General features: G+C 38.9%; 1 protein-coding gene across 10 annotated transcripts in view; it reads right to left on the minus strand.

Moving 5' to 3' along the window:
* Nucleotides 1–19,212, minus strand: part of FSIP1 (fibrous sheath interacting protein 1) — a 194,340-nt gene that overhangs the window by 139,759 nt on the left and 35,369 nt on the right. For all 10 annotated transcript variants that reach the window (XR_007407420.1, XR_007407429.1, XR_007407426.1 and 7 more), the window contains 4 exons: nt 13,620–13,718; nt 10,514–10,638; nt 7,517–7,627; nt 2,767–2,925 (listed from right to left, as the gene is read on the minus strand). Coding sequence is in view for 1 of the 10 variants with exons in the window: in XM_025473235.3 (XP_025329020.1) it covers nt 2,767–2,925; nt 7,517–7,627; nt 10,514–10,638; nt 13,620–13,718 (494 nt within the window). In the remaining 9 variants the exon portion in view is untranslated. The remainder of the gene's footprint in view (nt 1–2,766; nt 2,926–7,516; nt 7,628–10,513; nt 10,639–13,619; nt 13,719–19,212) is intronic.

The following is a 19,212-nucleotide window of genomic DNA, read 5'->3' on the forward strand; positions in this document are numbered from 1 at the left end:
GGCCCTTCCTGCTTCATTCACAGGTCCTCTTCCTCCTCCTGTCCCTCACCTGTGGAATTGGCCTTCCTTCACGATCCTTCTGGATGTGCTTTCTCTCTCTCCCCGGAAGCATCACAGCACTTTGCCTCTGTGGGGTTCTCTAGTGTGCTCATCTGTCTTTTTTTTTTTTTTACCTGTGTTGTCTTTTACCACAGTTATCTACATATATTCTGTGCCTCCTATAAGGAAAGGTGTTCCTTAAGTCACTTATTATTATAATAATAACATCATTGGTTGAGTTTTGTCAGACACAGTGCTGAGCACTTTACGCAAATCGACTCATCCATCCTTTAAAAGAGCCCTGAAGAATGATGTTGTTATTACTACTGTACAGATAAGGAAATTTAGGGTTCAGGATGCTTCTAATGAATGCCCAAGGCCTCAGAGCTACTTAGTGGAAAAAGCCAGAACTCAAAGTGAGGCTTTTTGACTCCGCAGTTCTATATTTGCCTGACTTGTCTTTCAGTACTCTACAATTCCTACACAGTGAGCACTTGATTAATACTGCTGAACCAATTGCTGAAAAACGGAAATTCATATTCCACTTAAAAGACATTCTTTCATAAGGAGCGTAGAGAAAAATTACTGATGAGTTAATGGTTTGCAGAAGGGTTAAAAATAAAAATAATGTGGATATGCACTATGAATATTTGTGGTTCAGCAACAGATTGGAGCCCATTCATCAACTGCATAGATATGCAAGGCTTAACCAAGATACTTTTCAGTGGATTTATCCAAAAGGAATTCCAATCCAAAAATAATATCTGCAAAATAATTTGCCATGTTAGCATTTCTGGCCTGAAAATTCAATGCACAATGCTGGTTTTAGTTAGAAATGAGAAAACGCCAAGAGGAAATGGAACAAAAGCTCAAAAGTCATTTTTTTTTGCATGCAAGGAGCATTAATTATTTCTTTTCATCAACTATGATGTTACATTTCTGTTTCTGCATCCAACAAAAGTCCTAAAATGCAAGAGTCTCCAACCATATGTTATTTCACATAAAAATATATAATCTCAGTAAGTGACAACTAAGTAATATACTGGTTGGTTTTCCCTTTTAATATCTTTTAAATATTTTTCTGAACTATAAATGTGAACTCTGAAAATGTGACTTAAATGACAATGACAGGGTGCCTGCCTGGGTGGTTCAGTTGATTAAGCATCAGCTCAGGTCATGATCCCAGGGTCCTGGGATTGGGTTCCTCATCAGGCTCCCTGCTCAGTGCGGAGTCGGCTTCTCCCATTACCCTTCTGCCCCTGCTCATGATCTCTCTCTCTCTCAAATAAATAAATTAAATCTTTTAAAAATTGATAACAGAATATTACCATAGTCATTTTATTTAAGCCCTACTGGCTAAGCAAATCTCTAAATTCTCACTCGCTCCATAAAGAATAACATTTGACCATCATGAAAAAGATATTTCCTACCTTTAGGATCATTACTCAGCTTTGGGATCTCAGCTACCCTTGAAATCCAACAATGATAACAACAACAACAAAATCTGCTGTAACACAAAAAGAACAGAGTATCCCTGAACAATTTAATTCCCTGTCTTGGCTTCCACCTTTTGGGAAATGGCACCTGGTGACATAAATAAACTAGTGATGTAACTAGTGCCAAAGCCCTGGGGAACATCTTAACACTCCTCTTTTCCCTTGAAGCTGTTTCAACTAGCCCAAAACCAGATCCCTAACCTTCAATTAAAGACTCACTATAAAGCAGAATTACTACCTATAGAATACTTATTTTTAAATCTTTTTTAGAACCAAAAAAAAAAAAAAATCACATGCATTTAAGATTGTACTGAAAATGATTTGGTGAAATGTCTTCAAAACCAGTAGAGGTCCGGTAACAAAAGACCAACCATTTTCTCTCTGGGTGAAAACCACTACTCAACTCCGAGCTAAATCCAATGAAGCATGGACAGGTGAAAAAGACAATTTTACTTCTACAAAGCTGTCATAACTCTTCTGTTTTTCTTTTTTTTTTTTTTTTAATTTTTTTTAAATTTATTTATGATAGTCACACAGAGAGAGAGAGAGGCAGAGACACAGGCAGAGGGAGAAACAGGCTCCATGCACCGGGAGCCCGACGTGGGATTTGATCCCGGGTCTCCAGGATCCCGCCCTGGGCCAAAGGCAGGCGCCAAACCGCTGCGCCACCCAGGGATCCCCTCTTCTGTTTTTCTAAACAGGTATTCTTTGATTTGAGAGAACTATCAAGAGAGGAAAATACATTTATTTCAAGTCCTCTGAGGAGAGAGGTCAACATAAGGAGCTTCACTGTTTAATGTTAAATGAGAAGAATCTGGCAGTGTAAGGAACAAGCAGCTGCCACTGCGGAGACCTAGAACAGAGGAATTAAGAAAAATAAGGCTCTTAAAGGACAAACGAGCACTCTATCAATTTTCTTCTCTATCCTGCCTCCTGTTCATGATCAAGAATTAGCTTAAATCATAAGAATATAATACCATTAAAATAAATATTTCCTAAGTGACCTCTCCCAGCAAATTATCAACTAACAGAAAAATGAAGAGGAAGTGAAGTCACCAAAGAAAAATACACACAATATACGCACTTCTGGAAACTACTATCACTACATTTATAATCATGGAAAAGGCATTTGGGAAGAAACTTCTTTAGTTAACAAGCAGATTGTCAAATTATGTGAACTCGTTTTAGCACACAAACCTGTACCGTCTGCGTGCTCTTAAATTAAACCTACCTGGTCACTCTGGTTTTCAAGTTTTGGAGAGAAGCTAGAACTTGTTGGTGAGGCTGCAGAAAGTTCTTGGAGCTTTGTGTCTATTTCAGCAAGCTGCTGGTGCTGGGTGATTGCAAGTGTGTATCCTTCTCCTGGGACCAGCCAGCCAGACTCATCACCCTAAGAGGAAACAAGCGTCACCAGGTCATTCCCATGCTATGTTTCTTGCAAAATATCCCTTCCAGACTGCTATGTCAATGCTCATCATACACACGTGCCAAAACAATACAGAAAACACAAAATTAACATTTGGATAGTGAAAGAAAAAAAGTAAAATAGTAAATAGTTTCCAGTCCAGTCCAACTCTTGATTTCAGCTCAGTCATGGTCTCAGGGTCCTAGGATCAAGCCCAGCATATCTCTCTCTCCCTCTGCCCCTCCCCCTACTCACACATGTGCACTCTCTCTAAAATAAATAGACCTTTAAAAAAAAAGAGAGAGAAGCAAAAGCCATAATCTAGAACAAAAATGATAAGCACCTCAACTAAGGAATATTTCCTAGGAATACAGAACATAGAACAGATTTCAGAGATACTTTTCTTTTTTTTTTCAGAGATACTTAAGAAGTAGAATTTACAGAATCTAGAGATAATTTGATAGAAGAATGAAAGGAGGTGTAAGGATCAAAGATAAAAACCAAATTCTGGATATTGAGAACTAGAGGTATAGTAGTCCTATTGGCCAAACAAGGTAATACAGGAGACATAATAGGTTTGAGGAGGAAAATGATTAATTCTTTTGGGACCATTTGATATTCACAGAAACCCCTAGGATAGCCACAGATCAGTTCATGATCCCAGGGTCCCAGGATGGATCCCCACATCGGTCTCCTTGCTCAGTGGGAAGCTTGCTTCTCCCTCTCCCTCTGCTGCTCCCCCTGCATGGACACTTTCTCCCTGTCAAATAAATAAATAAAATCTTAAAAAAAAAAAAAGAATATAGTTGATGGATCCCTTTCTCAAAGTGTTCCTACATTCTTCCCACCATACTTCCTGTCTTCCTCCTCTGAATCTATTCCAGCATGTGCCAGGAATTTATAGAATTTCTGTATGAAATGTCTATCCCTCATGCCAGATAATAAGAAAGGATCCTCTTTCTCCTTACAATACATTCAGAAAAAACTCTCAGCAAATATTAGTTTACAAAACAACAAAACTATAAAAATAAAAACAATCTCAAAAGAGGGCTGCACAGCTAGTAGCAGAAGACACATGGTTGAAAACTATGGAATGAGCTCATCTGAGCAAAATGACTTAAAAGATGAAGATTATGAGAAAAATATTATAAGACCCAGGAGAGAGGGACACCTGGGTGGCTCAGTGGTTAAGCATCTGCCTTCAGATCAGGTCATGATCCAAAGGTCCTGGGATTGAGTCCCATATCAGGATCCCCACGCAGAGCCTACTTCTCCCTCTGCCTCTCTGTGTCTCTCATTAATAAATAAATAAAATCTTAAAAAAAAAAAAAAGACAAGACCTAGAAGAGAGACCCAAGAGGTTCTATACCTACCTGTGGGCTTGTACACTGACTAACCTGATCTCCCTTTCCAACTTCCTTTCTCCTTGCTTCCTGTGCTATTAAAGTGAGAAAGCAAAATGCCTGAACCCCAGTCTTACTTGCAGTGATGTGTGAAATGAATGACCACATGACACAGCTGGGCTGACCAGTTGCAGGTGGAAGTCCCAGGAACACCACACACTCCCAAATGAAAAGCAAAGCCTCAGAGGAGTGTTCCCTTTCCCTTTACCCTTTCCCTCTTCTTTCCAGCTCCAAAATAGATACAATGCCTACAGAGAGAACAGCAATCTTGCAACCTAAAAACAAAACCATACTAAGAATACAGAACAGGAATAAAGAAAAACACTAGCTATTTGCACCTTGATTTCTTGTTACTGAAGCAAAATACACTCCTTACTTGTTTAAGCCACAGTTTATAAAGTGTTTTGTTACCTGCAGCCCATCACATTCCCCATCAATATCCCATTTTATAGGTAAGCCCAAAAGGAGAGAAAAGATGTCATGGAAACAAAGAACAAAGGAATAATAGAAGATCATTTTTAAAATTTTTTAATTTTTTTTTTATTTATTTATGATAGTCACAGAGAGAGAGAGAGGCAGAGACACAGGCAGAGGGAGAAGCAGGCTCCATGCACCGGGAGCCCGACGTGGGATCCCATCCCGGGTCTCCAGGATCGCGCCCTGGGCCAAAGGCAGGCGCCAAACCGCTGCGCCACCCAGGGATCCCTAGAAGATCATTTTTAAACTAAGAAAGATTTGAGCCTTCAGATCAAAAGGCCTGACAAGGTCCATGCAATGATGTGGCTAAAAAATTGGCTACCACTGAGAAAGATTCCTAAAATACGAGAGGTATACCATATTGTTGTTGTTTTGAAGTATACCATTTTTAAAGGTAAAAACTTATAATATTTTGGGACCAACATTCTGGAGGGAGCAAAAAATGGAAGAAAGGTAAATAAAAGCCAAATACCAAAGATCAGTCCTTGTTAAGATATAAGATTTTAGAGAATAATCGTTGAAGTTGAAAAAAATGTACATTTTAATGTATTTTAAGAAACTGAAGGTTAGCAGCACTAGCTCAGATAGAGGATACTGAATTGAATCCTCAAACTATGAGAAGAAAAAGAGGTGAAGTTAAGAAAACCAAATAAATCTAATCAATGAAATACAAAATAAGATGTCAAAAAAAGGTCTAAACATTGTCAGTGGTCTTAATAAATATGAATAAATTAAATATCCTCATTAAGAGATTAAGAATAAGGAAATAATAACAAAAGATAAAGAAAAAAAGACACAACAGCAACAACAAAAATCCAGCTATATGATCTTTGTAAACAATCTACCAAAAAATAAAATTATAGAAAAGAGTTTAAAATAAAGAGAGGGACAAGGCACAGACACTAACAAAAATAATACATAAAAGGCAACATTTAACAACAAAAATTCATTGTTACATCATTCCTAGGTACATAAGGAAGATTTACCATGCCATTGTGTGGTTACCCAGAGAATCAGTGGCTAGCAGTTTGCCTAATTTCATAATTAATAACAAAACCAGGGGCACTTGGCTTTTTATTTAAAAAAAATAAATCTTAAAAATAAATAAGTAAAAATAAATGTAAAAATTTAAAAATAAAAAGAATATTGCTGTAAGTTTAGTAAACAAGCGCAAATGATTATCTGACCTGCACATGCCCTATAAACACCCACACTTGTACTCTTCAGGGACCTGGATGCTCAAGCTTTAACTAGGCAGGGAGCAGGATGGTGTTTGTTAGGATTACTGAAGACTCCACCAAAAATACCCCGGAACCAGTTTAGAGATAATAAGAAATGTCCCAAATAAAAGAACAGAGAAACACATTTATATGTTGTCAGTAACGAAGCCTATTACATTGCAGTCCGAGGTTATGACTGTGATAGCTAATGAGCAGTCACTATTTTTTTTTTAGATTTTAGGGCAGCCCCGGTGGTGCAGCAGTTTAGCGCCGCCTGCAGCTCAGGGCATGATCCTGGAGACCCTGGATCGAGTCCCACGTCAGGCTCCCTGCATGGAGCCTGTTCCTCTGCCTGTGTCTCTGCCTCTCTCTCTCTAGCTGTGTCTCTATGAATAAATAAATAAAATCTTTAAAAAAAAAGATTTTATTTATTTATTAGAGAGAGAGAGAGAGAGGCAGAAACACAGCTAGAGGGAGAAGCAGTCTCCACGCAGGAAGCCTGACTGGGACTGGATCCCAGGTCTCCAGGATCAGGCCCTGGGCTGAAGGCAGTGCTAAACCGCTGAGCCACCCAGGCTGCCCTGTGCAGTCACTCTTAAAGTGACATAAGATAATCCTCTGAGAGTCAATAATGAATTGACCAAGAATAAATCTGAAAAATTCAATAAACATAAGTTTGTAAAACAGGATTTTTTTCAAGTCAGAGAATATTGTCCCATAATTTAAAAAGTTACTGAAAATTTATGCTAATGGGTCAATAACATGACAAAAAATTAAAGTTAAGAAGCACAGAGGTCTCCCATCCAAATACTAACCTGGCCGTAACCCTGCTTAGCTTCTAAGATCAGACACGATTAGGCATGTTTTGCAGTGGTTGGAGCTAGAGAGTTTTATGCTAAGTGAAATAAATCAATAAGAAAAAGAAAAATACATATGATCTCACTCGTATGTGGAATTTAAGAAACAAAACAAATGAACATGGGGGAAGGAAAGAGAGAGGCAAACCATAAAACAGACTCTTAACAACAGAGAACAAACTGAGAGTTGATGGAGAGAGGTGGGGTTGGGGGCGGGTTAAATAGGTGATGAGGATTAAATCATGTGGTGTGATGAACACCGGGTGTTGTAAGCAAGTGATGAATCACTAAGTCCTACACCTGAAACTAATATTACACTATGTGTTAACTAACTGAAATTTATTTTTTTTAAATTTCTTGAAGATTTTATTTATTTATTCATGAGACACACAGAGAGAGGCAGAGACACAGGCAGAGGGAGAAGCAGGCTCCATGCAGGGAGCCGGATGTGGGACTCCAGGATCACGCCCCGGGGCTGAAGGTGACGCTAAACCACTGAGCCACCCCGGCTGCCCACTAACTGAAATTTAAATAAAAAATTGAAACTACCAAAAAAAAAAAAAAAAAAAAGAAGAAGAAGAAGAAGTGTAGAGGTCATTGAATATCGGAGCTTACATACCTCAGGACAGGACAGCCCCGAATCTCCATCATCTAAGTCCTTTAAAAGTTCAATCAGCCTTTTCTTCTCTCTGTCAGTCATGACCACAGGCTTTCCTGAATTCTTGGCCAACTACGGAATGTATTAATAAAAAAGAGTTCATAGTTCAGGAACATAAAAATGAGACCTGAGACTTCTATAGCACAGATACAACAAGGTAAAATTTGTGAGATTAGGCATTTTTCATTTGCGAGGTAGTTTTCTTTTATGCTAAATTTTTGCTATAGGTCCATTCTCCAAGCAAAGATATTCCTGCTATAAGCAGGCTCTGGTGTAGCCATTTCCACAAACATTTTATGTAAAATATAAAATAAAACAAACATGGGTTTTGCAAACTTTTCTTTATATAATATTTGTCAATGTAATAACATATTTGCTGAGATATTTGGAAGGAATCTTCTTGCCACTTCCTATGGGACATCTATCTAGTGAATGAAATTGCTTTTATTATTTTTTTAATCTGTGGCTGTTTTTAATTATTTTAAGCCTTATCACATAATTTGCAAATTTGTGCTGATGATATAGCTCCTCAATTTTAATCCTTCTAGTGTGTTGGTAAAAGCACCATTACCAATCATGCATATATGGTAATTCTACAGTTATGTTTTCAAAAAGCTGCTTAAAAGACAATCCTGAATTATGACTTTGTCTGACTTAGTAAAGAATTCACAAGCAAAGTATGCTACTGTATTCTTTTCACACTGAATTTTAAAACTGTCTGACCTTATAGATTATCTATAAAATGTGAGACATGTTAAATATTCTTGGTTTAATATTATACATAAACCACACGAAAATGCCTTTCATTAAGCAAAAGGCGATATTTTAGATGCAAGGAATTTTAAATAAATTGGCATAGTTAAGACCAAAAAGAGAAAGTGGACATTGCCAGCTTATCTTCAGCCCTTGCCTTTAACAGACTAACAAACACAATGTGAAACACGGCTGAAAAAAAAATAAAAATAAATTAAAAAACACAACTGTGTCTTGCTGTTCTGTGACATAGTGAAGGGATTTCCTCAGTATGCAAATAAACATAGCAGTTATATAAATCTAAATATAAGCCCCATCGCCTACAGGTTTAGAGATGGCATTTTCCATCTCTGTGAAAAGTTGAATATTACCAATCGGTTCCAATCATATCTCTAGAAGGGGAACAGTGACAGCACGTGCTGAACCGGAATTACTATCAAAGTTCAAAAAATTGATCATGTGCATTTAACCACAGCCAATCTTATTTCAGGCAGGACTGTCTAAAAGATACATTCCATCAGCCATTCATGATTTGAATTTTGGTGTAGGAGATCAATTTAAATACAGTACACACACAAGAAGTCATGAGACATTTCCAGTTTGTAATAAACAAGGCAGTAGCCAACCACTGTGCCTTTGGAACCATCAAGTCTGTCCTCTCCACTGTCTTCTTAATACCAAGGAAGGTGGTTTTTTTCCAGGGAAGTACTTCTTGGGATTCTTGTTGTTCTTGTTGGCAACCAGGTAAGAAAATCCGGGGGCCTGACCTGTGTTTTGTCCAAATAGACCATGAAAATTTGGTCCAGTCTTGTGCCTCCCTCCTTCTCCCACCGTATGGGACTGGGCACACTTCTGAATAAAACGCTTCCTGTCCTTCTCACCATCACCCATTTCAAAATTGCTCTATCGTCGCACGCAAAACGAAGGTGCCCACTTGCCAGCTGAATGTCCCATTCTCTCCTAAATAAACTTACTTTTAAATTTCAAGACTGTCATATTAGGGCTCTGAATAAAGATTCATCTGCTATTGTTAAAAGGAGAAAAGGGGGACACCTGGGTGGCTCAGCGGTTGAGCGTCTGCCTTCAGCTCAGGGTGTGATCCTGGAGGCCTGGGATCAAGTCCTACACATCGGGTTGCCTGCAGGAAGCCTGCTTCTCCTCTGCCTGTGTCTCTGCCTCTCTCTCTGTTTCTCTCATGAATAAATAAATAAAATCTTTTTGAAAAGAGAGAAAAGGGAAACCCATGGTGAGGCTACTACTACTGTCTGTGTCAGCAAGAACTCGGATATGGGAAAAACACTATTGCTCTTGGAAAAGTAAATAAATCAACATACAATGAGCCAGCACAGAGACAGATCAAATTGGAGGTTTCCTTCAGATCAGAGGAACTGGAAGAGAAAAAGCGAGAGTTTCAGAGGCCAGTCCTGGCAGTGGCACATTGACCCATGGATCCAATCTGCCTGGAAATGATGTCCAGCCGTGGAAGGAGCATCTGGCTTGAACTGCGAAGAATTATTTAACTCTCTCCTCTTGTGAATTAACTTCACTAACTCGTCTAGTAACTGCCAGAGTGGTTTGCCACTGCACCTACATTTCTTGCTATAAATTAATTAATCGACATTCTGATCTAATAGAGGAGCCCTTGGTTAGTCTGTCTAGAGGACACAGTCCGCCTGTAAGACCAAGGTTGAGACCCTAAGGCAGGGAGCTAATCAAGGCAAGAGATAAGTGAAAGGCTTCCTGGAGGCTCAGCTGGAGGGAGCAAGGGACAGACAACCAGTTGGCCTCTCCAGCTCTACCAGGAGCATTTTCCATGCAAATTTCTAAATGCACCACATATATAATCAGTCTCACTACTTTAAAAGGCCTATTTTACTAATAACACAATTTAAAATCTGGGAAACGTGTGAAACTATTATCTAAGCAAATGTTTTTCAAATTGCAGGAACCAGATTAGTTTCTGTGTAGTGAAATAAGTATACTGAATTACAGCTAGCATTTTTAAAAGAGGAGAATAAGATAGGATGGAATAAAAAATAGTGAATTACTGGTCCCTAAAACTTTTCTTTCAGTTATATATACTGTTTCAGTTACATATATATGTATTATGATCAAAAAAATATTTAAAGACACTAAACACAACTATTTTCATTTCCATAGCTCATTTAATCCCATGTTCTGATTTCTAAATTTTTAAGTACATACCTCAATGTTTCGCTTAATAAAATCTTGGCTGTGTTTACCCCTGAGCTCAATGTTTTCTGTATTTGAAAAAGGTTTCTTTTCTGCTTTGATTAATGACTCGTTTCCTTCCACATCATAAGTAAAATCTAATATTAAAAAAGTTCAAAAGTTTTCATAATTATGTGTCCATTACGATAAAATTTTAAATTAAAATTACATTAAGCATATAAAGCATACATTAAAATATATAAGCATACATTAAGATATAGAAGAAATAAAACATATATAGGGTAACTTCTAAATTCCAAATCCAGAATCCTAATATATATCATTTATTCTTATGGATAAAGATGTGATACACGCACACACGCACACGCACACACACACATGCTAGAATATTACTTGGCTGTAGAAAGAAAAAGATCTTGCCATTTGTGACAACCTGGATAAACCTAGAGGGTTTTATGCTAAGTGAAATAAGTCAAACTGAGAAAGATAAATACCATATGATTTCACTCATACGTGGAATCTAAAAAGCAAAACAGATGAACGAAAAGCAGAATCAGAGCTGTAAACACGGAGAGCAAAGTGATGGCTGCCAGAGGGAGAAGGGTGAGGAAATGGGTAAGATGGGCAAAGGGGAGTGGCAGATACAGGCTTCCAGTTATGGAATGAGTAAGCCGTGGGGATGTAAGGCACAGCACAGGAAAGAGAGTCAGTAGTATTATAACAGCATTGCATGGTGACAAAGGGCAGCTACACTGGTGGTGAGCATAGATTAATGTATAAACTTGTCAAATCACTATGTTATGTACCTGAAATTAGTGTCACACGTGTCAATTATACTCAAATAAAATGAATCAATACATTTATTTTAGTCTTTATATAAAACAAAACTTTCCCTAAAGACTAGAGTCATTTCCTGCTATTCCATTAATATGTTTTCACCCTCTCTGAACAGAAACTTTTTGTTCAAACCTGTCTTTTAAGCAAGGTCTGGGCATAAGTGTCCTGAATGTCTGACATCCTACCTGTGCAAACCCTTAGAGCTCATCTCAGTTTGTCATTTTTTCTCAACCTTTGAAAAAAATCGAGTCAACTTCTGAGTTGTTCAGACCCTGGATACTCAAAACAAGAGTAAGAAAAATACTTATGGACTCTTATTCCCTTTATTAAATATTTTGTTTTCACTGTAGTCACATTTAAAGCATTTAAAAAAAGATCATGTGAACGCATCTTTAAATCTCTAAAAACAGGCATAAAGAAGCGTCTTCTTAAAAGACAAGTGATGTCCACCCTACTAAACAGGATAAATTGCCACTTAAAAGTCCAAAAGGGGAAAATATCAGCTCAATCCAGAGAAGGTTTACTTAAAAGTCATCTTTGTTTTGGAAGAGAGTATGTCAATAAAGAGGATTAAGGGAGCTAATCAATTGGTATATTTATAGCTAGTTATCAAAGATTCAATACAAATTTAATAATTTAAAGAATATATTTTGATAATGATAGTTGGGAAGAACCAGGAAAAGGATAAGATCTCTGGATTTAAATTCTTTTCAAACAAAAATAAATTTGGGTAAGAAAAACGTTCCACTCAAATTTAACTTACAGGTTTCTAGGCAAACAAATCTGTGTTTTATAGTTAGGATCTTATTTCTTTAATCAGTGATGTTTTTTAATCAACTACCAATAGTTAAAGTATAAGTTACTTTTTTGGTGAGTGGCCTCCTTAGATATAAAATATGTAACTTTGTCCTATAAGCCAAGTTGTGTATATAGTCTTTTAAGTTGAAATATGAGGTTCTGGGCAACCCAGGTGGCTCAAGGGTTTAGCGCCACCTTTGGCCCAGGGTGTGATCCTGGAGACCCGGGATAGAGACCCGGATCGAGTCCCTCGGGCTCCCTGCGTGGGGCCTGCTTCTCTCTCTGCCTCTCTGTCTCTCTGTCTCTCATTCTCTCATTCTCTCTCTTTCTCATGAATAAATAATATAATAAATAAATAAAATATTTAAAAAAAAGAAATATGAGGTTATTTGGTTATTTGTCAGGTTTAATCTGGTTGGTAGTGAAATGAAATAGAGAGGCCAGGCAAAAGTTGGTCGAAACAGGCTTTTAATGGGGTGCGCTCTCCGGGGAGGTTCCGCGGCCGCAGGGGAGCGCAAGCAGGCTTTTTAAGGGGGGAGGGGTAAGGGGTTGTGTGTGTGTACGGGGTGATAGGTATTAGGGCATATTACTGGTGGAATCGGTATGCTTATGCCCTTAATGGGGTCTGGGCATAGTATGGTTCAGGTTTCCTGCATAGGTCCTGTCTCCCCTTGATGACTGTCCCCAGGCGGTCTGCTGGTGATGGGAAAGCTCTGAGGTGGGGGCAACAAGGTGGGGGGTCCACCCCCGTTTTTTTGGTGCCTCCCGATCCCCCTTGATCCCGCGGGCCCAACATTATTCATTCAGTTTAAGTTTCATATGCTCTTAAACAATACAACATTAGTGTAACTCAAATGTGTTCATGAATATATTTAAGATAGTTTTTTAAAAATATACTTTTAGTATATTGTAGTAAAAAACATTGAATTGTCTGGTCAGAACTCTTTCACTAGAAATGTCCTCTTCTCCACCTGGTGGTGATCAACAGAACAAGTTGCCATGTTCCCGTATTAACCCCAACCCTTGGTGAGTTGGATGGATTGGCTAGACCAGGGATAGGCATCTAACCCAAGTTGCATCAGTTGTTGTCTTCTTGCAATTTTGAAATGGAGTCTCCCTCTCAATAATTAATCACAGAATATGCTCTAGGGAATCAAAAAAGGAGTCTACCTCCAGGATTATTTCCATAAATTTTCTTTTTTGCTTAAGCTAGTTTTCTATTACTTGCAGCCAGCTTTTCCTTAACTCTTTGTTATATAAAACTTAAATATCCAAAACTAGGAAGAATAGTATAATAAACCCTCAACAACTAACTTCAACAGTGATGAACTCATGACCAGTCTTGTTTCATCTAGAACCTTAACTTGCTTTCACGAACTATCTCTGGATTAAATTACATCAAACCATTTCATCTGTTACTATTTCCGTATGGAGCTAGTATGTTCTTGTGACAATATGCAAAATCACACAAATTAAAACAAACCTTGATTGTCATTCTGTATATGGTTTTCATATTCTTCTGGAGGGACCTGAGTGTGAAACACTGAGTAAAACGTGTCTTCAAGCTCACAGTGAGTAGGATCTGTAGATTTAAAAAATCACTTGTTCAATACACAAAATAAGAAATCATCTACATGAACAATTGTTTAAAAAGAAGATCTAACATTCTCTGCAATATTCCTCAATCAACTCCACATACACATTTCTTAAGATGTCACTTCCAGGTAGAAATGACCATCATCTTTATTCATAGTAGCCACTGAAACCAACAGCAGAAAATCAAGAGTCAAAAAGCATTTCCCTAGGACTTCCATGCAAGGAGGATGTACAGGCGTGTGCTAAAATATCACATTAACTCTGGAGTTAATGTATCCAAATTCCAACATTCATAATACAGAGAATATGCTCACTGAATAACTTTGTATTTTTCTTTTTTCTTTTAGGTCCCCAAATAAAGATTTCAGATATATGGTTTAGTCATTAAGATAAAAGCATGTGTTTAAAAGAGAAAACCAGGAGACTTCAAGAAGTTAGCTTTGGGATAGCTTTGGGAATTATGCTCTTGGGCCAATACTCATAAAGAAATTAGGAAATTGTATTTTCAATTCTTCTTGTTTCACTGTAGTTTATTATTAGCTAATGTAGACACTGTATTTCTGCAAGAAACTGCTAACATAAACAAGTATCCTTTTTTTTTTTTCCAAGTCTCTATGTCTCAACATGAGAGACTCTGCCAGGTTGTGGCACAGAAAGGTTTTTGCTTCAGAAACATGACAAGTCCTGAGGATATTAGCATCCACCACCTATCTCTGAAACAAACTTGGGGAGCACCTGGGTGGCTCAGTGGTTGAGTGTCTGTCTTTGGCTCAGGTCGTCACTCCGAGGTCCCGGGATCCGGTCCCGCATCAGGCTCCCTGCGAGGAGCCTGCTTCTCCCTCCACCTGTGTCTCTGCCTCTCCCTCTGTGTCTCTCATGAATAAGTAAATAAAATCTTTAAAAAAATAAAAGTAAAATAAATAAACAAACTTGATTCAAGCACCCTCTCAGAGATGATACAGGCAAAGGAAGTTGCCAGAAGATACATTGATGCCAACACACAGATAACACCGAATTCAAAACATACAGTTCCTGAGAGTAAAAAGAAATGTGTCAATTCCAATTCCCTAATTTGGAATTCATAACAATGTAGCATCATTGGGATTGACATTACAACTTTAATCCTGCACAATCTTTAATGAGTTAATCTAGCAAATTGGTGGTATAAGCCTTTTACTTTTGCATAAAAGACAAAGAGGTTTAAAGGCCTTTTGAAGTGGTAATATATTGATTTTTTATCCTCAAATTCCATTTTAATGGTAGTTTCACTCACTTTTACACTGAAGCACCTGGAAAGACACAAAAATATGAAAACTTGCAATACTAGAAACTGTTACAGCAAGGTGATATTTGGAGATAATTTTAACCTAAGGCTACAATTATTCTTGTGTCCCTGTGGCTCTTCACTCATGGTCTCGGCAGTACCCCGTATATTCAGTACCTCAGACAGAAGGTGGGCACAGCCCAGAGCCTTTGCATTGAGTTTAAAAAACAAGAGTTTTGAAAATCAGATACTCAATCACAGGAGCTTAACTACTCAAGAGAGAAAAAAAAAGGCATTTTCTGAGTTTCTGAAGTCCTCCTTTAGAAAACTCTTCCTTAGAGTAAAAAAAAACAACTGATTACTATAGAAGAAGTAATGGAATCAGAAAACAGTCATTGGGTTAACTGTCATAATGATAAATGATTCAGGTAAGAATCACCAATGAATGGTGAAAGTTTGAAGAATGACACAATAGCCTCAGAGTATCACCTCGCAAGATAACTTACCCAGTACAAAAGGAAACCTAGTAACTCTATAGCAGAAAAACCTGGTAGACACCACATTAACCAAGTGATTGAGGTCAACATCAGCAGTTACAGGACAATCGACATCATGCGCTTTCTGATAGGATTCACTGAGGACACAGCGGGATTCCTGCCAAAAATGTGTAACTGAATCTATTCTTGTGGAAATATAAACACACTCACGGCGGGGGGGGGGGGGGGGGGGGGGGGGGGGGGAGACAGTCTACAAAATATCAAGCGTATAGTCTTCAAAAATGCCAATGTCATAAAACCAAAAGAATGGCCAGAGACATGACAACTAAATGCAATACGTGAGCAGCGATTTTCTTTAGTTAAAAAGGATTTTAGTGGCACAATTGGCAAAATATGAATAAAGCCAGTAGATTGGACAATAGTATTGAATCAGTGCTAATTTCCTGACTTGAGCGAGCATGCAGATGTACATATGCATGTGTCCTTTTGTGAAAGGGGTAACAGAAGAGAGACACATCTATAGAGAGACAGACACAGAGACAGAGGAGGATGGGGTACCTGGTGGCTCAGAGGTTGAGTGTCTGCCTTTGGCTCAGGGTGTGATCCCAGGGTTCTGGGATCGAGTTCCACATAGGGCTCCCCACAGGGAGCCTGCTTCTCCCTCTGCCTGGGTCTCTGCCTCCTCTGTGTGTATCTCTCATGAATAAATAAATAAAATCTTTAAAAAAAAGAAAGAAAGAAAGAGAGGAGGATGTGCCAAAATGTTAACACTTGGAGAATCTGGACAAAGGGTTTTTGAAAATTCTTTGTGCTTTTCTTGAAACTTTAAGTCTGCAATTACATCAAAATTAAATTTAATAGGAAATTTTAAAAGATTCCTCTCCTCACTACAAATAATTATGGGGGGGGTGGGGGTGGGGATCTCCTTTCAGAGCTCAAGAGCCAGAGTTTGAAGGGCTGAGCACATTACAAATAATTGCCTTCAAAGAGAAAGATTGCTTTGATTTAAGTTGATTTAAGTTGTTTCATGATTTAAGTTGTTTCATGCCACCTAAGGACAAAATGAAAGCCCATCCCAGACAGTGGAGAAGGATCTAGAAGAGCATCAGAGGAAATGAATTTAAAGTAGACAAAAGTGACACAAGTGAGGCTGTCCCTGGTATGCATTCTCTTGGGACGTAGTTGAAATCCTAAAATTGGATAGAGACACCTCCTCCCCCCACACCAAAGAAAATGAGGAAACCCAGAGCAGAGTGCACTCTGCCTCACTGCACACCTGGAACTCTGAAAGGAGACTCCACACACAGTGCTCCACACTTACACATGACAGCTGCAAAGCAGCAATGGCAGTATGCCAGTAAGCCATGTTTAGAGGGAGAGAGGGCCTGAAATTCATTCTCTCTCACTCTTTCTTTCTCTCTCTCTCTCTCTCTCTCACACACACACACACGCACACACACACACACAGGCCACAGTTCCTCATGGCTGGCCTATGGCATGGCAGATCTAGAAGTTCTCATTCATCCCTGTGAACTAGATGAAGTCCTCCCCCAATGCATATCATTATGCCAACCAAAAATGCACGTATCCCAATGTCACCTACAACTGAGAACCGTTCTATTAGACTAGAATTTCAATTAATTCAAAATATTGGAGCAATATTAATAAATTTCTTTATTACCTTTTAAAATACAGGGCTTATAAAAAATTCTGGAGAACAAGGGAAAGGCATCATCATTTTCCAAAAAACTATTAGATCAATAAGGAAATAACACAATAACAACTTGTAGAGAATAGAGACAACACCACCTGCTAAAGAATGCACTTTAGAGATAAGGCTATATTCAGAAATAAATTCATAGCAATGATGCTTTTATCATAGTGTTATAGACTGAGCTGTATCCCTCCAAAATGAATGTGTTGAAGCCCTAAGCTCCAGTGTGCCTGTATTTGAAGTCAGGCCTTTAAGGAGGTAGTTAAAGCTAAAAAGGGGAACGCCTGGGTGGCTCAGTGGTTGAGCATCTGCCTTTGGCTCAGGGCATGATCCTGGAGTCTGGGATTGAGTCCCACATTGGGCACATTGCGGGGAGCCTGCTTCTCCCTCTGCCTATGTCTCTGTCTCTCTCTGTGTGTCTCTCATGAATAAATAAATGAAATCTTTTTTAAAAAATAAAATAAATAAAGCTAAAAAGGTCCCTAGGTGGGGCCCTAATCTAATAGAACTTGTGGCCTTATAGGAAGAGGAAGAGACACCAGAGATAACTTTAATAATCCTTTCCCTACTTCCCTTGCACACAGAGAAAAGGTTATGAGGACATGGTGAGAAGGTGGACATCTGCAAGCTGGGAAGAGAGACCTCAGCAAAAAATTAATTTTCCATCACCCTGATCTTGGACTTCTAACCTCCAGAACTGTGAGAAGATAAATTTCTGCTGTTTAAGCCACCCAACCTGTGGAATTTTTTATGGCAGCCCTAGCAGACTAACATACATATTTTAAGAAAATGAAATGAGCTTAACTAATTTAACTGAAGAAGCTAGAGAAAGCAGTAACAAGGTCAAGAAAAGAAATAATAAAGAAACAAGATAGAATCAGCAAAGACATTCAAAACTGGCTCTTGAAAGTATAAAAGGATCTAATAAAATCTTTAAAAAGATCTACAAGTGGGATTTTAAAAAGAGAAAACACTAATCATAATCGAGATAACATGTTTTTGATGAAAGAACACACAGATCACTGGAACAGAAGAGGGAGTTCACAAACAGACCTACAAAAATATAGTCAACTGATCTTTAACAAAAGAGCAAAGGCAATTTGTGGAGGCCGAGAAAATTACGGCCATTCCACTTTGAGTTCAGCGTTATCACAAGTGCAGCCATCCCAGGCCCCTGTGAATTAGAGCTGAACTTTACCTTACTTCAGTTACAGGAAGAAAACAGCTTGCAGCTTAACGTCCTAGAAAGCCCCTATCAGAATGAGAACAGAGCCCAAGCCAAGGGCAAGAAGCCCCTATTAGAATGAGAACAGAGCTCAACGCCCTTGAAAGCACCATATCAAAATGTAAACAGAACTTGAGAAATTCCTCCAGCCCTTCTGAAGATCCCCTAGACCAGCCTATAAAAACTAAGCTGAAACCCACCCGGGGTCCAAGTCCCTGGTCCGCTGTGTCGCTGTGTTGGGTGTACTTGGACCCAAGCTCGAGCTTGTAAATCAACCCTCGTGTGTTTGCATCGGTGTCGGCTCCTTGGTGGTTTCTCGGATTCGCAATCTTGGGCACAACACAATTCAATGGAGACAGGATGATCTCTTTAACAAGGTGTTAGACTAACCGGATGTCCATATGCAAAAAAAAAAAAAAAAAGGAAGGGAGGGGAGGGGAGGGGAGGGGAGGGGAGGGGAGGGGAGGGGAGGGGAGGGGAGGGAGGGAAGGGAAGGAAGGGAAGGGAAGGGAAGGGAAGGAAGGAAGGGAAGGGAAGGAAGGGAAGGGAAGGGGGAAAACAAACCTAGACAGAGAAACCTTACACTGTTCACAAATACTAATTCAACTAAACGTAAAATGCAAAACTATAAAACTTCTAAAAGGAAACATGGGGGCACCTGGGTGGCTCAGTCAGTTAAGCATCTGCCTTCAGCTCAGATCATGATCCCAGGGTCCTGGGATTGAGCCCCTTATGGGGCTCCCCACTCAGCAGCGAGTCTGCTGCTCCCTGCTTGTGCTC

The sequence above is a fragment of the Canis lupus genome, chromosome 30 (assembly GCF_003254725.2).
Source record: "Canis lupus dingo isolate Sandy chromosome 30, ASM325472v2, whole genome shotgun sequence".
NCBI classification, from domain to species: Eukaryota; Metazoa; Chordata; class Mammalia; order Carnivora; family Canidae; genus Canis; species Canis lupus.